The 19598-nt window shown below is 43.2% G+C and overlaps 1 protein-coding gene across 1 annotated transcript in view; it reads right to left on the reverse strand.

Moving 5' to 3' along the window:
* LOC142214523 (scavenger receptor cysteine-rich type 1 protein M130-like) overlaps positions 1–19598 on the reverse strand; it is a 170890-nt gene that overhangs the window by 65139 nt on the left and 86153 nt on the right. Inside the window, exons 7-10 of the mRNA XM_075283472.1 lie at positions 7759–7875; positions 7149–7463; positions 4625–4924; positions 84–137 (exon numbers count right to left, since the gene is read on the reverse strand). Of these exons, the coding sequence (XP_075139573.1) occupies positions 84–137; positions 4625–4924; positions 7149–7463; positions 7759–7875 (786 nt within the window). The remainder of the gene's footprint in view (positions 1–83; positions 138–4624; positions 4925–7148; positions 7464–7758; positions 7876–19598) is intronic.

The raw sequence follows: 19598 nt of genomic DNA on the forward strand, positions 1-19598 counted from the left end.
ACAAATGAATATTCTCAGTTCAGAAATATTATTGATTAATTGCTATGGTGTCAATAATTAATAAGCAAAATATTGTCACTCACCTGAACAAGGCTGAGATTTGGAGCATCTTTGGGTGAGTTTTCCTTCTTTCTGACCTAAACACAATAGAAGTGATACATTATGTTTTATGTAGAATATCCTGACTTGTACTAGGAAGCTGGGTGGATCTCCCCTTGGCCCTTTACCTATCGGTGTGGCCTGCGTGCCTTTTTGCCTTTTCTTTGTTTATATCATGTTCTTTTTTTTCCCCCTTTTCTATTGTTGTTGAAAAACCCTTAACAAACATTGATTATACGTAAAATACAGTACAGACCAAAAGTTAGGACACACCTTCTCATTCAAAGAGTTTTCTGTATTTTCATGACTATGACAATTGTAGATTCTCACTGAAGGCATCAAAACTATGAACTAACACATGTGGAATTATATACTTAAAAAAAAGTGTGAAACAACTGAAAATCAGTTTTATATTCTAGGTTCTTCAAAGTAGCCACCTTTTGCTTTGATTACACTGGTCAACAGCCAAAATGTTTCGGGCATCAAACCAGTTGTTCTTAACTAATTTTGGGGTGCTGAGATTGAAATTGATGCTAAAATTTTAAAATTGGCTTTACTTTTCATGATATAGACGTGCATTTTATATTTATATTTGGTTAAGGAAGCCTACCACCTGTATTTTGGCTGCAAAATAGGCGACCAGGACAAGAGTTAGGCTCCACACATATGCTGTAATACTGTTAAATATCTTGTATTTGCCGGTGAGACTTGTGTCCACTGTTAAATATCCGGACCTGGCCTTGTCCACGATAGGAAGAAGTCAGCTTGTTATAAATCAGTGTAGAGGTTTATTAATATCTTGAAGGAAAACACAGGAACAGGGAAAATGTCCAAATAATACAAATATCAGTCAATGTCAATAGCTTACATCTTCAGAGAAGTTAAATCATCTGGATATCTTGTAGTTACAGCTTGGTTCATGCTTGTCATCTGGTTGGTGGACTTGGGCTGGTTACGACGTTCATGGATGTCCATCTGCCTGGACCACCCACCCTGGTGTTCCCAAAGACAGACCTCCTGGTCTTCCCCTGGTCTTCCCAAAGACAGACCCAGACATGTGTATTTCTTACTCATTTATATTCATGAGAGTGGGTGTTACCTTCCATCTTGTAGCTATGTAAGGAGATTTCTAAAATGGTCTACTCTAACCGCACCCATGCACCCAAAATATAAGACTATGATGTCAGTAGAGTGTTAACCCCATGTCTGCTAGAGAATATTGTAAATATATAATATTTAACAAATACATGTTCTTCAAATCTCAAACAGTGATTGAACCAGAAGAGACAGTCTATGCCATTTGCAGTGCCAATGGTCTGGAGAGAGCCATCTGACCATAGTGACAATTGCTACTTCTGCAAGGTGCCTCCAATTGGGAAAGGAATTTCAAAAAGAAAGAAGTGGACTTTACAGTATCCGAATATTCCATCTGCGATACGCCCAGTAGCTCATTCTGAAGAATTGCCAGTTCCAAATGCTCCAGAAACATTCTCGCTCGATTCCACTGACGAGGAAGAAGAAGGAGTTTGTCATGAACCATTTACCTCGTCAGATCCAGACTTTCCTGCATCACTCTCCACTGAACCGCACCTTATATCGCAAAGTGAACTTAACGATCATGTTAGAGATCTAGACCTGCCCAAGAGTAAGGCCGAGCTCTTAGGTTCCAGACTTCAACAGTGGAATCTGTTGGCAGATGATGTTCGAATTTCTTTCTTTAGGAACCGTCAACAGTCTCTTGTCCAATTCTTCTTCATGGAGAGTGATCTTGTTGTATGCAATAACGTTTGTGGTTTAATGGATGCTCTCAAAATCAGCTATAATCCCGATGAGTGGAGGCTATTTATTGATTCATCAAAGCTAAGTCTTAAAGCTGTCTTACTTCACAATGGCAATGCACTACCATCAGTTCCAATTGGTTATGCTGTTCACATGAAGGAAACCTATAACAACATGAAAGAGCTCTTGAGATGCATAAACTATGATCAACATCTGTGGTGCCTCTGTGGTGACTTGAAGGTGGTAGCGCTAGTGCTTGGTCTACAAGGAGGATACACCAAGTACTGCTGCTTCCTATGTGAGTGGGACAGTCGTGCAAGATCAGAACACTACAAGAAAAGAGACTGGCCACTCAGAAAGTCACTGCAGCCAGGGACTAAAAATGTTATGCATCCAGCACTTGTTCAAGCAGGAAAGATTCTGTTACCTCCTTTACATATCAAGCTTGGTCTTATGAAGAATTTTGTAAAGGCAATGGATAGAAATGAAGAGGCATTCAAATATCTCCTCTGTAAGTTTCCAAGGTTGAGTGAAGCGAAGATAAAAGCAGGAGTCTTTATTGGTCCTCAGATTCGTATGCTTCTTCAAGATGACGAGTTTTACCATTTGCTGCGTGGCAAAGAAACGACTGCATGGGAAGCATTCAAGTTAGTCGTGACTAATTTCTTGGGAAACACCAAAGCAGATAATTATGAAGAGTTGGTTGAAAATCTCCTGAAGGCATATAAAAACCAGGGATGTAACATGTCTTTAAAGATTCATTTCTTACACTCTCATCTAGACTTCTTTGCACCAAACTGTGGAGTGGTGAGCGATGAACATGGTGAACAATTTCATCAGGAAATTGCGACTATGGAAAAGAGATATCAGGGTAAATGGAACCCATCAATGCTTGCAGACTACTGCTGGACAATTATCAGAGACAATCCCATGTCTGAATACAAGAGACGTGAGTAAAGGAGCCGAATAGCAATTCAATAAGGATCTACGTTCCAAAGTTCAACAAACATACTTCATTTGTAAAAAAATCTTAGATATGAATAAATTATAGTTGATTTTAGATAGAACTAAGTTTCCTAAGAATATATTTCCAAAATTTTAAAAACAGTAAACTTGCACCTCTATTATTGCAGAAGTAATAAATATGTATCATATTCTATACAATTCACAAAACAGTAAAATGAGAACTCTTCGATATCATAGAAACTAGAGCCAATTGACAGTTTTCCTTGTGATATTTGAATTCAGCACATAAAAATCATTAGGGAATGACTCATTTCATTTCAGAAACAAACAACTTTTGAAAATTTGTTGACCAGTGTTATTGCTTTGCACACTCTTGGCATTCTCTTGATGAGCTTCAAGAGGTAGTCACCGGAAATGGTCTTCCAACAGTCTTGAAGGAGTTCCCAGAGATGCTGAGCACTTGTTGGCCCTTTTGCCTTCACACTCCGGTCCAGCTCACCCAAAACCATCTTGACTGGGTTTAGGTCTGGTGACTGTGGAGGCCAGGTCATCTGGCGTAGCACCCTATCACTCTCCTTCTTGGTAAAATAGCCTTTACACAGCCTAAACACAAACCGGATAGAATAGCATACAGTTGCAAGATGCTGTGGTAGCCATACTGGTTCAGTATGCTTTCAATTTTGAATAAATCCCCAACAGTGTCACCAGCAAAGCACCCCCACACCATCACACCTCCTCCTCCACGCTTCATGGTGGGAACCAGGCATGTAGAGTCCATCCGTTCACCTTTTCTGCGTCACACAAAGACACGGTGGTTGGAACCAAAGATCTCAAATTTGGACTCATAAGACCAAAGGACAGATTTCCACTGGTCTAATGTCCATTCCTTGTGTTCTTTAGCCCACACAAGTCTCTTCTGCTTGTTGCTTGTCCTTAGCAGTGGTTTTCTAGCAGCTATTTTACCTTGAAGGCCTGCGGCTGCACAAAGTCTCCTCTTAACAGTTGTTGTAGAGATGTGTCTGCTGCTAGAACTCTGTGTGGCATTGACCTGGTCTCTAATCTGAGCTGCTGTTAACCTGCGATTTCTGAGGCTGGTGACTCGGATTAACTCATCCTCCGCAGCAGAGGTGACTCTTGGTCTTTCTTTCCTGGGGCAGTTCTCATGTGAGCCAATTTCTTTGTAGCGCTTGATGGTTTTTGCAACTGCAGTTGGGGACACTTTCAAAGTTTTCCCAATTTTTTGGACTGACTGACTTAATTTCTTAATGTAATGATGGCCACTTGTTTTCTTTACGTACAGTAGCTGCTTTTATCTTGCCATAATACAAATTCTAACAGTCTATTCAGTAGGACTATCAGATGTGTATCCACCTGACTTCTACACAACACAGCTGATGGCCCCAAGCCCATTTATAAGGCAAGAAATCCCACTTATTAAACCTGACAGGGCACACCTGTGAAGTGAAAACCATTTCCGGTGACTACCTCTTAAAGCTCATCAAGAGAATGCCAAGAGTGTGCAATGCAGGAATCAAAGCAATAGGTGGCTACTTTTAAGAACCGAGAATATAAGATATATTTTCAGTTGTTTCACACTTTTTTGTTAAGTATATAATTCCACATGTGCTAATTCATAGTTTTGATGCCTTCAGTGTGAATCTACAATTTCCATAGTCATGAAAATACAGAAAACTCTTTGAATGAGAAGGTGTGTCCAAACTTTTGGTCTGTACTGTATATTATGAGAGATAGAGAGAGATAGAATTCCATAGACACTTACATATTACATAAGCAAGTTCTCCATAATCGCAGTTTGTATTCCATGGAGCTGATGGACATTCCCATAACAGTTGACTATACTTGGTGCAGTTAATATTATCCACCCAGAAGGATGTTCTAGTTCCGCGTCTTCTTATATCCACATCTCCTTCTGATCCACATTTCAGATGTTTGCAGATAACAGAGAGAGATAGATCTGACATACCATTATAACACACTGATCCCCAGCCGCCATTATAATAAACCTCTAGCCACCCTTCACATTCATGTGATCCACCAGCCAAATGGAGATCCAAAAATTCTGGAAGAAAATGTATATTTGTATATGTGAGGATATACGGTAATAACTTATGGTATATAGAGATGAGTGAATAGTATTCGATCGAATACCTCGCTCCAATAGGAATGCGTGTAAATGGCCGAACACCAAGGGGTTAAGCGCAGTGAATATTTGATGCGCTTAACCCATTGGTGTTAGGCTGTTCACACGCATTCCTATGGGAGCGAGATATTCGATTGAATACTATTCGCTCAACACTAATGGTATATTAAAGGGGGTTCCCACAAATATATCCATATTTAAATTTGTAGACAATTAAAACATCTTTGCATATATATATATGCTTTTAATTATTTATATTTACAAAAAAGTGTAACCTTTAATTGTGTTCACATTTAAAGGGATTCTATCATAAGAATACCCTTTTCACAATAAATACACATAGGAAAAGCCTTAAGGAAAGGCTATTCTTCTCTTACCTTTATTTTTGTGATCCACGTCGCCATTCCTGAGGAATTTCTTCTTTCTTCCTTATGCCAATGAGTTTTCTGATAGCACTGGGGACATTTCCCTGTGCTCAAACAGCACTGGGGGGGGGGGGGGGGGCGATCTCAATGCTGCTTGAAAACTCTCCAGCGACAGCCTCTGTCTTCTTCACCACCTCCGCCTCTTCTCTCCCGCTCCTCTTCTCTTGGTCCGAAATCGTCGACTACGCATGCCCATCGTCTATTTTTACAGTGGGCCGAATGGGAGAGGCCACAGGAAAATGGCCAACTGCTCCAACTGCCATCCCGTTGCCTACAGGCAAAGAGAAAGCAAAACTAACCACTCAGGTGCTGTGATCGCATTTGTCACGGCATCTGAGTGGTTAAATTCTCGTGATCAATACTGCTGAGTCCCTGCTGTATGAAACCTGGCAGACCTGGCAGTTAGTGTGACCGCTCTGTCTCAGAGCGGCCGCCATGTTTTTTCAGTGCACCAGTACGTCCTGGAGTTCCTAAGGGTTTATATGTTTATGTTAGGCAGTGAGTGGAAGATGTGACTTAGACTTATAGTTAACGATTAGGTTCACACTAATGTTTCTGTTCTTCGAGTCCACTTGGGGACCTCTGAGACTATAATTAGAGATGAGCGAACACCATTCAATCAAATATCAGGCCATTCGAGGTATTCGATTCCGATCGAATACCACGAGGCAAACGCAGTAAAAATTTGGGGTGTGATAGTGGACTTGGTGACTCTCCTGAGTCGAATGGTGGGATCCCCTGTAGCAAAGAATTTTATCCAATAGACTATAATGGGGTTCGATATTCGTTCGAATAGTCGAATAGTGAGCGGTTATTCGAAGCGAATATCGAATATCGAACATTTTACTGTTCACTCATCTCAAGTTATCAAAACTAAATGTGTACCTTTATCCTAGAGAAGAGAAGGCTGAGGAATATAATATCTTTATATGCAAATATGCCAAAGTCCACTATAATAAATTATTTTTTCCACACACCAAACAGCGAACACAAGGTCTTGGCTTATAGATAGTGGAAGTGCAAGTTGAGGAACATTACTGTACCATCAGAACTGGAGAATTACTCCTGTTTCCTCCAAATGGTATCAATAAATGGTATCTATCTATCTGAGGATGCAGATAGATTAAAATTGAAACCCACGGGTGTCCATGGGGCCTACCACTTGCCCTATGATTGAAGCTACCCTGCTTGTGGAAATTGCGGTGCAAAGGTGTGGCAGAACTTTGGCTTTCAGCTGTGGCATTGTCCCCTTAGGAAAATAGGGGCTAATGAGCCAGAACCTTGCTCCGCATGTCCTAGGGCTGGACCAACTATGGAATACACAGCAAGATCGATCAGGACACATTTTGTTCAGGGTCAGCTTAAAAGGAGCAGCTGTCACTGCCATTGAAAACAACAGGAAACAGATTTTGGATGGAATTTTCAGATACCTCTGTGTGAATGCCCCCTTAGAAAAGTTTTTAGTATATTAACGGTACGGCCATTAGAGTCACCCCTGTGATAATAACCATCAAACTTTTTTTCACATTTATCATGAAATAATATTCTTAAGTTGAAAAGCTTCAATCATTTTAGCCTGTTGGGGTAGGTCCTCGAAGTCTGCCTGGGGCATCAGCTTTTCTGGTTCATAGTGTGCAGAGAATTTTATATATGATGTCAATTTGTTCTTATAGGACATAGAGGGATTGACATTGTAGTACGACAGAGAGGACTCTCACCTGAGCAGATCACACCGGCGTCTTCTTTATGAGCACAGTTATGGTTACCATACTGCTTTGTAGGACAGTCCCAGATGTGCGTCTCATTCCCTACACATTGTACATCATCCAGCCAGATGTCTCCAGTTCCTCTCCCATAATAGGCTTCAGTTGTAGCATTGACAGCATAACCACAACCCAGCTGCTTACACACCACATCTGCATCTGCTTTATCCCAGGAGTCATCACAGATGGTCCCCCATCTTCCATCATGATAAATCTCCACTCTGCCGGCACATCGGCCGCGGCCATTTACCAGTCTCAGCTGTTTACTTTCTGTATTAGAAGAAACACATATAATAGCTGTAAATACGCCATTTGCAGGCGTATGGAGACTTACAAGCCATTGATGCTCCACTGGGGGATTCGGTGGATTATGTAAATCTGTTTTTCATAATGTAATTAGAAAAACCTCTTTTTCCTGCCTCTAGGACAGACCACTTAAACATCAAGGATGGCTTTTTTAGACAGCCTTATACCATGATGCGGGATTATTGCCAAACTAGTATATCTATTCCAAAAGGAACAGAGTCCCAACTGTGGTCCCTGACCCCGGTCTCTAGTCTCTCACCTAGCCAAACTAGTTTCCCTACGGTGTGCTCATGTGATACAACCAGATCAAAACAAGGATTCCCCAGGTCTGGCAGTAACACCTGGTGTGACCCTTGAAACTGAACCCAGTTGTCACCTGAATTTGGTTATAGGGTATTCCTAGAACAAAAATATTTCATATATTTATTCCCTACAGGTGTTTTGTAGAGCATGTGCGGTGCATGAATAATTCCTTTCAGGGGAAATGACCAGTTTAGAAGTTAGGAAGTGCTCTGAACAGGGTGAACCTGGGAAATGTATATTCACATGGTCCAATCTACTCAGTCTGTCCATTATATACTGATAATGTAATGGAGCTGTGCTGGTGCTGGTGGGAGAGAAGGCACAGAGGAGATGGTGAAGCCACAGGTACTGTGAAGATGGTTTATCTGAATCGTCACTAGAGTATATAAGACAGTTGTATGTTGGGAAAATTGACGGATTTAGTAGCTCAAGGACAATTACTTTTCCACATAGAGCCAGGGAGGGTGAGCAGAACTTTTTCTCTCTTAATTTTTTGGGAGGAAACCCAGTAGACCTCATTATAGTCTGTAGCATTTCCGTGGGTAACTACTTTTTAAGCGGATTGGATTTCCATTTTTCAGATCCCCAAGGGGACTCGAAGAATGGAAATCCAAGTGCAGGTGTGAACCTAGCGTAATAAATAGAATCATCAATTATTAATAACATTTTGTGATTATTTGGGTTAATCTTATCTAATATTATAAGTAGTTTGATGATTTGAAGCATTCTAGAATGAAAAATATACAAAGGTAGAAGATATTGGAGAGGGGAAAGAATATTGTTTTGGAGCTACTATACCTGAGCAGATGACTTCTATATCCTTCTCCTGGCCGCTCCATGATTCAGTAACAGAACAATCTGTCAGTCGGGTCTCATTTCCCTGACAATTCCCTCTGAGATACACATGGCCATTGCTTGTTGTCAGGGCTGTGATATTAAATGTATCAACTACATGACCACAATGTAATTCTATGCACACAACCTGAGCCCCATTCCTGCTCCATTGGTCAGTGACAGCTCTGCTCCATGTATTATTATGTGTGAGAATCTCCAGTCTTCCTGCACAGTGATCCTCTCCACCCATCAACCTCACTCTCTCCTCTATTCCTGTAGATATACAATGTAGATATAACATATGTCATTATAGGTGTCTTGTAGCATCAGTTCCAGAGAGTTTAGACAAATCTTCAATATATAGACTCAAATTTACTACCATTATAATGTTGAAAGTGAATACATGCAATACTTGCAGTATTTCTGTAGTAAAATCTGTGATTCTTAGTATATTTTAGTCCACATTTATTTTTTGAAATAGGAGAAAATTTCACAAAATTAGGCACAAATCCATGTCTGCTCACTGACTATACAGACCTAAATATCCAGACTAACAGACAGCAAATAAAACCCTGTGTAGTCTGATCCTGCAGTCATACTCCCTGCTATTTTCAACAACTGTATGCCTTCTTAACATACATCTTATAGCTTAGCAGGAAATATTGAGGAGTCTGACCGTAGGATCAGCCTATAAATGCCTGGTTTATTGTTTATTACTAGAGATGAGCGAGTAGTGTTCGATCGATTAGGTGTTCGATCGAATACTACGGTATTCAAGATACTCGTACTCGATCGAACACTACTAGCTGTTCGAAGTTTAAGGTTTGATGCAGAACCAGCGTTGACTGGTAGAATGCTATACATTCTGCCAATCAACGCTGGTTCTTCTCTTACCTTTAGAAGTCTTCTCCGTGCAGCGTCCCCGTCCCCAGCGTCGGGCCGGGCAGAGCCGACCGCGCATGCGCAGTCGGCTCTGCCTAGGTCCCGATGCCTAGGTAGAGTGAATTGCAGCTGGAAGACGCCGCGGGGGCGCTGCGCCGGGAGAAGACTTCAAGGGGAATCCAGCCCGACCGTCACTCGTGGACTTGGTAAGTATAATTGTATCGAATGTTGCCTACCCCTGAAACGAGCATTTCCCCCCATAGACTATAATGGGGTTCCAAATCCGTCCGAACAGTATGCGGCTGTTCGAATCGGATTTCGAACCTCGGACATTTTAGTGTTCGCTCATTTCTATTTATTACCATGGACATGCAAAGACCTGCATATCAAGTACAATATATCTAATAAAGGCTATTTATACATTTGCTCACTTTTCTATTAAGATACGTTGTAGCAATAAATAAAAAATGGCTTGTAAAAACTGACATTTGATGAAGATAAGGGTGCTTTCACACCTGCGCCTGCTGTCCGCCCTGTGTCATTCCACCGGGTTCCGAACTCAGCCCCGAGAAACTGGACAGGGGACAGAAACCTGACGGTCTGCTTTAAAACCCATTCATTTGAATGGGTTTTTAAAGGTGACCACCAGTGTCCGTCTGCAGCCTCTCTGCAGGGAAACCATTTTTTTCAGCCGGACACAAAGTCGGACATGCAGGACTTTGTGTCCGATTGAAAAAAAATGATTTTCCCACGGAGAGGCCGCAGGCGGACACCGGCGGGCGTCCCCAGTGCTGCTTAAAAACTCTCCAGCGATGGCCTCTGTCTTTTTCGCCTCCGTCTTCTTCTAACGCGCTCCTCTTTTCTTCATTCCAAAGTGCCGACTGCACATGTCTGTCAGCCATTTTCCTATGGCCAAATGGGAGAGGGCTGTTTGAGCGTTGGGGAACGCCCCCAGTGCTGCAAGAAAACTCCCTTACATAAGGAAAAAAGAAGATATTTCTAAGGAACAGTGGCACAGATCATGATAATAAAGGTAAGAGAAGAATAACCTTTCTTGGTGTTTGGCCGCTTACACGGAAACCTATGGCGGGGAGGTATTCGATCAAATACTACTTGCTCATCTCTAATAGAATCCCTTTAAGTTAACTTTGATTTGATTAAAGATTGTAATTTTTCTTGAAATCAATTCAATGCAATACTGTGATATGCTAAGGAACTTAGAGATAGGTGAACCCAGGGGCGTAAATACCGCCATAGCAGCGGAGGCAGCTGCCACAGGGCCCGGGACATTAGGGGCCCGGTGACAGCCGCTACCGCTGCTATCATTATGCGACCTCCCCGGGAGAACCGTGCAGGAGGCTGGACTGTCACGGTGACCTTATAGGCACCAGAACTCCCAGGAGAGGTGCACAGGGAAATAGGCAGAGTCAGTTAGTTGTGACGCCAGTTGGAGTATGGAGACACCCGCTGGTCCCTGGGCTGAGATGGTGATGTGGGTGCCAGTGCTCTACTCCAACAAAGAGCATTTGCCCAGGGCTTAGCTACAGGGAAGGCAATGTCCAGGCCAGGATCAGTAGAAGTGCTCACTGCTTTATTGTAACAGGCATCTGCTGGTCACTTGTCCTGTAGCAGTGAGCTGTGGCACAGGGGCTTGTAGCTGGATGACACCTTCCCATGTATTAGCAGAGAGTCTAAGATGGCTGCAGATCCAGCTTCTGGTCTACTGCAGGGGCTCAGTTACCTAGTAGAGGTTGGTGCAGGCTGCCAGGGTTATAGCTCTGCTTAGCCTGATATAAGCCTGTCCTCTTACTGATAGTGATGGGGGCGCTGTCACACAGCTTCTCTGTCCTGCTACTGCTGCTATGGCAATCCTCACAACACAGTGTCTGACACACAAGATGGCCTCTCCACCCTTCTCCTTCCCTGGCCGCTTACAGAATACTACTTCCTCTCCCTGCTATGACTATTTCCTGTTCCAGCTACAGATCCACTCACTATAGTGTGTGTTGCTATGGAGACCACAGCTCACTAGGACAAGTGATACCAGAGAACAATAGCTTAACAATATTACACAAATGAATACAGAATGAACATGGCAACACATACAATCTATCATACCATGTAAGGCACTTCTATGGCCAAATAACCATTAGTAACTCCTGTGAGGGGGTTACAATTATACTTGGGGGTCTTTGCAGACCCCCGAGTATAATGATTGGCGGACCTGGAGAGGTAAGGGAACGTAACAAACACAGTTACTTACCTCTCCACGATCCTGCCAGGCCTCCTTCCTTCTTGTCTGACGTCTCTGACGTCACATGAACCCGGCCTGCTTCCTGAGTCATGTGACATCTGACGTCATTGTAGAAGGACGGCAGCGGAGGAGACAGCGTAGGAGCCGAGGACAGGTAAGAAACTGTAATTTTTTTATGTTTTTATTCCCCCGGGTCTCCGATTATTATACTCTGGGGTCTGAAAAGAACCCAGAGTATAATAATTGTTTATGGGTGTCCACAGTGGGACATAATACTGTGTGCAGGGGCCACTATGGGGGATAATACTGTGTGCAGGAGCCACTATGGGGCATAATACTGTGTGCAGGGGCCACTATGGGGGATAATACTGTGTGCAGGGGCCACTATGGGGGATAATACTGTGTGCAGGGGCCACTATGGGGGATAATACTGTGTGCAGGGGCCACTAAGGGACATAATACTGTGTGCAGGGACCACTAAGGGACATGATACTGTGTGCAGGGACCACTAAGGGACATGATACTGTGTGCAGGGGCCACTATGGGGGATAATACTGTGTGCAGGGGCCACTAAGGGACATAATACTGTGTGCAGGGGTCACTATGGGGGATAATATTGTGTGCAGGGGCCACTAAGGGACATAATACTGTGTGCAGGGGCCACTAATGGACATAACACCGTGTGCAGGGGCCACTATCGGACATAATACTGTGTGCAGTGGCCACTATGGGACATAATACTGTGTGCAGGGGCCAGTATGGGGGATAAGGGTGCATGCACACTACGTAACGCCGGGCGTGTATGAGAGCCGTACACGCCGGCGTTACAGCAGGGCTGCCGAACACTTCCCATTCACTTCAATGGGAGCGCTCGTAAACGCCGCTGTTACGAGCGCTCCCATTGAAGTGAATGGGAAGTGTTCGGCAGTCTGCCGTAATGCCGGCGTGTACGGCTCTCATACACGCCCGGCGTTACGTAGTGTGCATGCACCCTAATACTGTGTGCAGGGGCCACTAATGGACATAATACCGTGTACAGGGCTTACTAAGGGACATAGTAGAGTGCGGAGGAGGGGGTCGGTCGAGGTCTTCGGTGTCGGTTGGGGGGAGGGGCATGTCAAAAGTTCGCCACGGGGCCCCTCCATTCCTAGTTACGCAACTGGGTGGACCCTTTCAAAAGAAAAAAGTAAAAAAATCAAATGGCACTGCTAAGACCGGAACGTTCGCTATGAAGCATTCCACAGTTATTTAATAGCACTAGGAGGGACGAAACAGGTGGTGCTCTCCCCCAAAATAAACAACATCCAGACTAGGTGTAGAATAAAGTGCAAAAATAAGGGGGCACTCACCAGGCAAGTCCTAGTACCAAGTCTTTTATTCCATTTTTTTGCTTATAAAAACAAAGTTCTGTAACAGGAGAGAGGTGCATGTACACGTGACTTTTAAAGAAACGACCATTTTGCACCTACCGGGGCTTCCTCAGGCCCCACTTGTATACTAGTACACACTACTTTCCAAGTATAAATACCAAAATTCCCAATAGTTCTTTTTTTTCTTTCTATTTTACACCTAGTGTAGGTCAACTGTTTCATAACAAGGTGGGTTTATTGTGAATTTTCCAAAAATTTTGAGTTCAGCTGAATATAATATTTTGGGGGGTTTGCCACCCACAAATCCACTAAACTTGATCATCTTACTCTAGGCCTCTTAAGATCCTAGAGTACAGTAATCAGACGCCATGGTGAGTGTGTTTAAAAAAAAACAAAAAAAACCTAAACACTTATACCTACTGTGAGGGTGTGAACCCAGAGGGTGCTGGAGAGTGACCCAAAAAACAGGGCTGAAAAAGACCTTGACCCCACACTTACCTGGGACCCAGCTCCAAAGAGAGTGCTCACAGCAGAAGAGTACTGCTGGTGAGCAGTTGGAGACAGTCAGGAGGTCTGTCCCAAGAGGACTGAATTCCAGAAGGGACTTGGTTAAGCTCAGTGTGAGCCAGTCTGCTGAGGAGAAACCTCAGTAAAGTACCTTGCCCTTAGAAGGGTTCAAGAAGTGAGGTATTGCCTTTTTGGGGGTTAGGCTGTTTTGTTATTTTTGTTCCTTTTACCATTTACAAGCTGAATAAAGCCACGTTGCTGTTAACCCTTTAGATGCCACAGTCAAATGGGACCACAGCATCTAAATTGTGCAGAAGCCACTGGCGCCACCATTTTTCATCACCTTCCTGAACATCATCGGAGGACGTTAATCAGTTGCAATGACAGACGGGAACCTATTGAAGGCTTCCAGGCTTGTCAATGCATTACACCAGAGGTAGCATCTAATAAAACTGATGGCATTTTGCTATTCACTGTATTCACAGTAGTATTGCAGTGAATAGCATGAGCGATCAGACCCCCTAGGTTTCAAGGTCCCTTAGGGGTCTGATCATAAAAGTAAAAGAAGAAAAGAAAGTTTTGAAAAGTATAAAAAAACCATTAGAATTCAAATCGCCCCCCTTTCCTTAGATCAGATATAAAAGTAAATAAAACAAAATTAAACATAAACACATTAGAGATCCCAACGCTTCAAAATGCCTGAACTATTAAAATATTAAAATATTTATCCCATACTGTGAACGGCATAGTGGCGAAAAAAGCAAAATAGCCAATAACATTTTTTTTCTTTGCCTCCTATAAAAAAAAAGAATTAATAAAAGTGATCAAACCATCAGATCTTTCCCCAAGTGGTATTAATAAAAACGTTGTCTTTTCCCGCATGAAAAGACACCGCCCCCAGCTCCATACATGTAAATATGAAAAAGTTACAGGTGTCACAATATGGCGACACAACATTTTTTTTTTCTATTTTGCAAAGTTTTTCATATTTTTAAAGGTATCAAAACATTATAAATGCTATAAAAATTTGGTATCGTTGTTATCGTACTGACCTGAAGAATACAGCTAATATGTTATTTTTACCACACAGTGAACCCCGGAAAAATTAAACCCAATGAAATTGGCGCAAATGCATGTTTTGTTCAATTGCACCTCATTCTGAATTTTTTTCCAGCTTCCCAGTACATTGCATGGCATATTGAATAATGTCATTACAAAGTACAATTTGTCCCGCAAACAATAATCCATCATGCGACTGTAAACTGAAAACTGGAAAAGTTATGGCTGTTGGAATATAGGGAGGGGAAAAAATGCAAAAAACAAAAATTGGGCAGCTCCTTTCGCTGCTCTAACCTATTGACCTAGAACTCCATGGGATCAGAATATCTACTGGAATATAAGTGCACTTTAGGTTTGGCTGTACCTGCTGGTGTAGCCGGTGGTTGTTAGTTGCCTGTTGAGGCTTCGGATGACGATGCAAGCTGAAAAATTTCTGGTTCATCATACTGAGCCTGGCTGCTTATGCTGTTTCTTTTACTGAAAAAGCATGCCCACAGTCTTGAAGTTGTGTTTAACAAAGACCTTTTTCTTTAACCCCTATATCTTGCACCTCAAAAATATCTCTGAAATCCACCATTTCCTAACCATGGAGGCATAAAACCCTTTATTGTTGCCTTGATTTGTTATCAGTGTGGCTACTGTGACTCCATACTAATCGGTCTTCTCTTCAATAAATTCTCCCCTCTCCAATCTATCTTGAATATAGCAAAATCTATAGCATCTATCTGTCTAAACTCTACACTGAGGCCTGTGGTCTGTTCCACTCACTGCAGTGGCTCCTATTCACTATAGAATGCAATATAAATGTATTACCCTCATCTAGGAAGCTCTCCATAGCACTGCATCTCACTACATCTTCTCCATCATCTACATCTTCTCCATCTACATCTACATCGTCTACCAGCCAACATGTCCTTTTTATTCTGCCAATGAGCTGAGACTAACATCTTCTATGATCAGAACCTCCCACTTAGACATGACAAATAGAGATGAGCGAACAGTGTTCTATCGAACACATGTTCGATCGGATATCAGGGTGTTCGCCATGTTCGAATCGAACACCGCGTGGTAAAGTGCGCCAAAATTCGATTCCCCTCCAACCTTCCCTGGCGCCTTTTTTGCACCAATAACAGCGCAGGGGAGGTGGGACAGGAACTACGACACTGGGGGCATTGAAAAAAATTGGAAAAAGTCATTGGCTGCCGAAATCAGGTGACCTCCATTTTAGACGAATAGTGGATTTCAAATCCGGGTCATATGAGAATGTGAACTTTGTGACTATGAGACAGGGATAGCTGTACAGGCAGGGATAGCTAGGGATAACCTTTATTTAGGGGGGAATGTTATTAAAAATAACTTTTTGGGGCTCTATCGGGTGTGTAATTATGATTTTTGTGAGATAAACTTTTTCCCATAGGGATGCATTGGCCAGCGCTGATTGGCCGAATTCCGTATTCTGGCCAATCAGCGCTGGCCAATGCATTCTATTAGCTTGATGAAGCAGAGTGTGCACAAGGGTTCAAGCGCACCCTCGGCTCTGATGTAGCAGAGCCGAGGCTGCACAAGGGTTCAAGCGCACCCTCGGCTCTGATGTAGGAGAGCCGAGGGTGCACTTGAACCCTTGTGCACCCTCGGCTCTGCTACATCAGAGCCGAGGGTGCGCTTGAACCCTTGTGCACACTCTGCTTCATCAAGCTAATAGAATGCATTGGCCAGCGATGATTGGCCAATGCATTCTATTAGCCTGATGAAGTAGAGCTGAATGTGTGTGCTAAGCACACACATTCAGCTCTACTTCATCGGGCTAATAGAATGCATTGGCCAGCGCTGATTGGCCAGAGTACGGAATTCGGCCAATCAGCGCTGGCTCTGCTGGAGGAGGCGGAGTCTAAGATCGCTCCACACCAGTCTCCATTCAGGTCCGACCTTAGACTCCGCACTCCCTACATCTGATGTAGCAGTGCCGAGTGTGCATCAGATGTGTAGTTGAGCAAAACTGACTCAGCACTGCTAAGTCTCTGCATTCGCATAGGAATGCATTGGCCAGCCTTCGGCCAATCAGCGCTGGCTCTGCGGGAGGAGGCGGAGTCTAAGGTCGGACCTGAATGGAGACTGGTGTGGAGCGATCTTAGACTCCGCCTCCTCCAGCAGAGCCAGCGCTGATTGGTCGAGTTCCGTACTCTGGCCAATCAGCACTGGCCAATGCATTTCTATGGGGAAAAGTTAGCTTGCGAAAATCGCAAACTGACAGGGATTTCCATGAAATAAAGTGACTTTTATGCCCCCAGACATGCTTCCCCTGCTGTCCCAGTGTCATTCCAGGGTGTTGGTATCATTTCCTGGGGTGTCATAGTGGACTTGGTGACCCTCCAGACACGAATTTGGGTTTCCCCCTTAACGAGTTTATGTTCCCCATAGACTATAATGGGGTTCGAAACCCATTCGAACACTCGAACAGTGAGCGGCTGTTCGAATCGAATTTCGAACCTCGAACATTTTAGTGTTCGCTCATCTCTAATGACAAACCTTTCAGGATTTGTTTTGTTTGGGGATTGGGTGGTTAAAGTCCAAGATTTGTTTCAGGTCACACAGGTTTGGTACAAACCACATTTTAGATTGGCTTAAAACATACTGTCAGGGCTCCTAGGAACCTATCTATAAAACATAGTGTAGAACACTGTCAGGGCTCCTAGGAACCTATCTATAAAACATAGTGTAGAATACTGTCAGGGCTCCTAGGAACCTATCTATAAAACATAGTGTATGACACTGTCAGGACTCCTAGGAACCTATCTATAATACATAGTGTAGACTACTCTTAGGATTTCTAGGAACCTATCTATAAAACATAGTGTAGAACACTGTCAGGACTCCTAGGAACCTATCTATAAAACATAGTGTAGAACACTGTCAGGACTCCTAGGAACCTATCTATAAATCATAGTGTAGAATACTGTCAGGACTCCTAGGAACCTATCTATAATACATAGTGTAGAACACTGTCAGGGCTCCTAGGAACCTATCTATTGGGAGAAGATTAAAGGCAAAGTACTGAAGTCCCACTATATCAGCCTCAGATTCCTGACTTATGTGTGGTCCAGTGCAGGTTTGGAATAGGTTTCAGCCCCTGGTGTGGGTCCTGAGGCTCGTTACTGCTGCATAAAAGGTTGCAGAGCCTGCACTCCAGGGCAGATCCTGGGAGGAGAGTAGGTGTCTGGGTCTGTTCAGATACTGAGAACCTTGTGATACAAACGGTACAGTGTTTTTTGTAGTTGATTCGTGTGGCTGGTAGTAAGCCACACGTACAATTAGTATTTTCTGTTTAGTTAGCGCTCAAAGGATGTATTTTATTTGCTCATTTTTGTGTTTGACGAAAAGGTTTATTTATTTTGCTGTTTTACTTAAATAAACTGCTTTGCTACAAGATTTATTTATTTATTTTAAATATAGATTGTGAGCCCGAGTATTTGCTACAAAATTTCTTTCCCTGTCTCTGACTGGTTGGGTCCACACCACTGCTTCTACCGAGCTACCTTCCTCACATATGGTGGAGGATGCGGGTAAACCCAAGTTACACAGTCTTAAAGAGACATACACCTATTTTGTTTCCCTCTCTTATGTCCTGTGTGAAAGCTGCAGGAGAGGTTAGAAAAGAGACCACCAGCATGGAGGACTATGAAAAACAGTTTAGGCAGGTCATCCTACAAAAGGAGCAAGCTTAGGCACAGCAGGAAAAAGCCCTGATGGAAGCTGAGAGGAGACAGCAGCAAACGCAAGCATAGCAGCAGGACATGAACTTGAAGCCTATGGAGATGCTGATGCAGCTCAGTAAGGCTTTGATCGACCAGAGGATGGCAGGAGATTATACTAGTGCAAGAGAGACCCAGAGTGTACAGACCACTGCTCGATAAATATCTATATTTATAGATAAAAGATGATATCCACAGACAACATGGAGGCATATATTCAGGTTTTTGAGCGAGTGGTCAAGCAAGAGAAACTGCCTAAAAATAAGTGGGCCATATAGTGGCACCTTTTCTCAGTGGGGAACCTCAAAAGGCCTACTATGATCTGTGTGAACAAGAGGCTAAGGACTACTCCAGACTGAGAGATGAAATCCTGGCACATCTCAGTGTGAATATGCATTTGCGTGCTGGATTGGACTTTCTCTTAGTGTCTCACACCCTGATCCCAGATGCATTATCTGATCTACTGTATCTGATAAAGAACTGGTTTCAGCCTTAGGAGGCCACACTGGGACAGATAGTGGAGAGGGTGGTTCTTGGCAAGTACACCAGATCGCTTCCACCTAAAATTCAGCGCTGGGTTGGACAAGCGGGACCTACAACGGCTGACCAGCTGGAACTATAAAAAGCCACAGCGGAGCTACTGTCGGCATTTTCTGGATTTACTAACCCCAAGGTGGGCAAGACTGCACTTACTACTATGGAGGTCAGAAAGATTGTGAGGGGAGGATGCTCAGAGGTGTTAAGCCCAAACCTCAAAATGGAGACCCATATTGTCCCAGGTGTTGGTGGTGCCATGAACTTGGACATGTTGCTTTTATGATTTTCTAGCTATATTGCAAGTGTTCTACAATAAGTGCTGTGTATTGCTGAAGAATACAGAGTAAGTGCTTTGGATCAAGCAGTAATGAATAACACATCCATCTCCTACTTCCACCCATACTGCCTCATGTTCTAGCCTGCAATACCTCATATACTGTGTATGATATCAGCACCATAAGGTCTTATCCTACTACTCACTATTGGCTCAGAGGCTATCAGATAGCAATTTCTAATCTAACACTCCAAGCACTTATTTTCCCCAAAATAACCCTACTCTTTTCACTACTCCTCCCCTCACATGATCCCATCCCATCCCACAGGA

Source organism: Leptodactylus fuscus, chromosome 7, assembly GCF_031893055.1.
Source record: "Leptodactylus fuscus isolate aLepFus1 chromosome 7, aLepFus1.hap2, whole genome shotgun sequence".
In the NCBI taxonomy this organism is placed as follows: Eukaryota; Metazoa; Chordata; class Amphibia; order Anura; family Leptodactylidae; genus Leptodactylus; species Leptodactylus fuscus.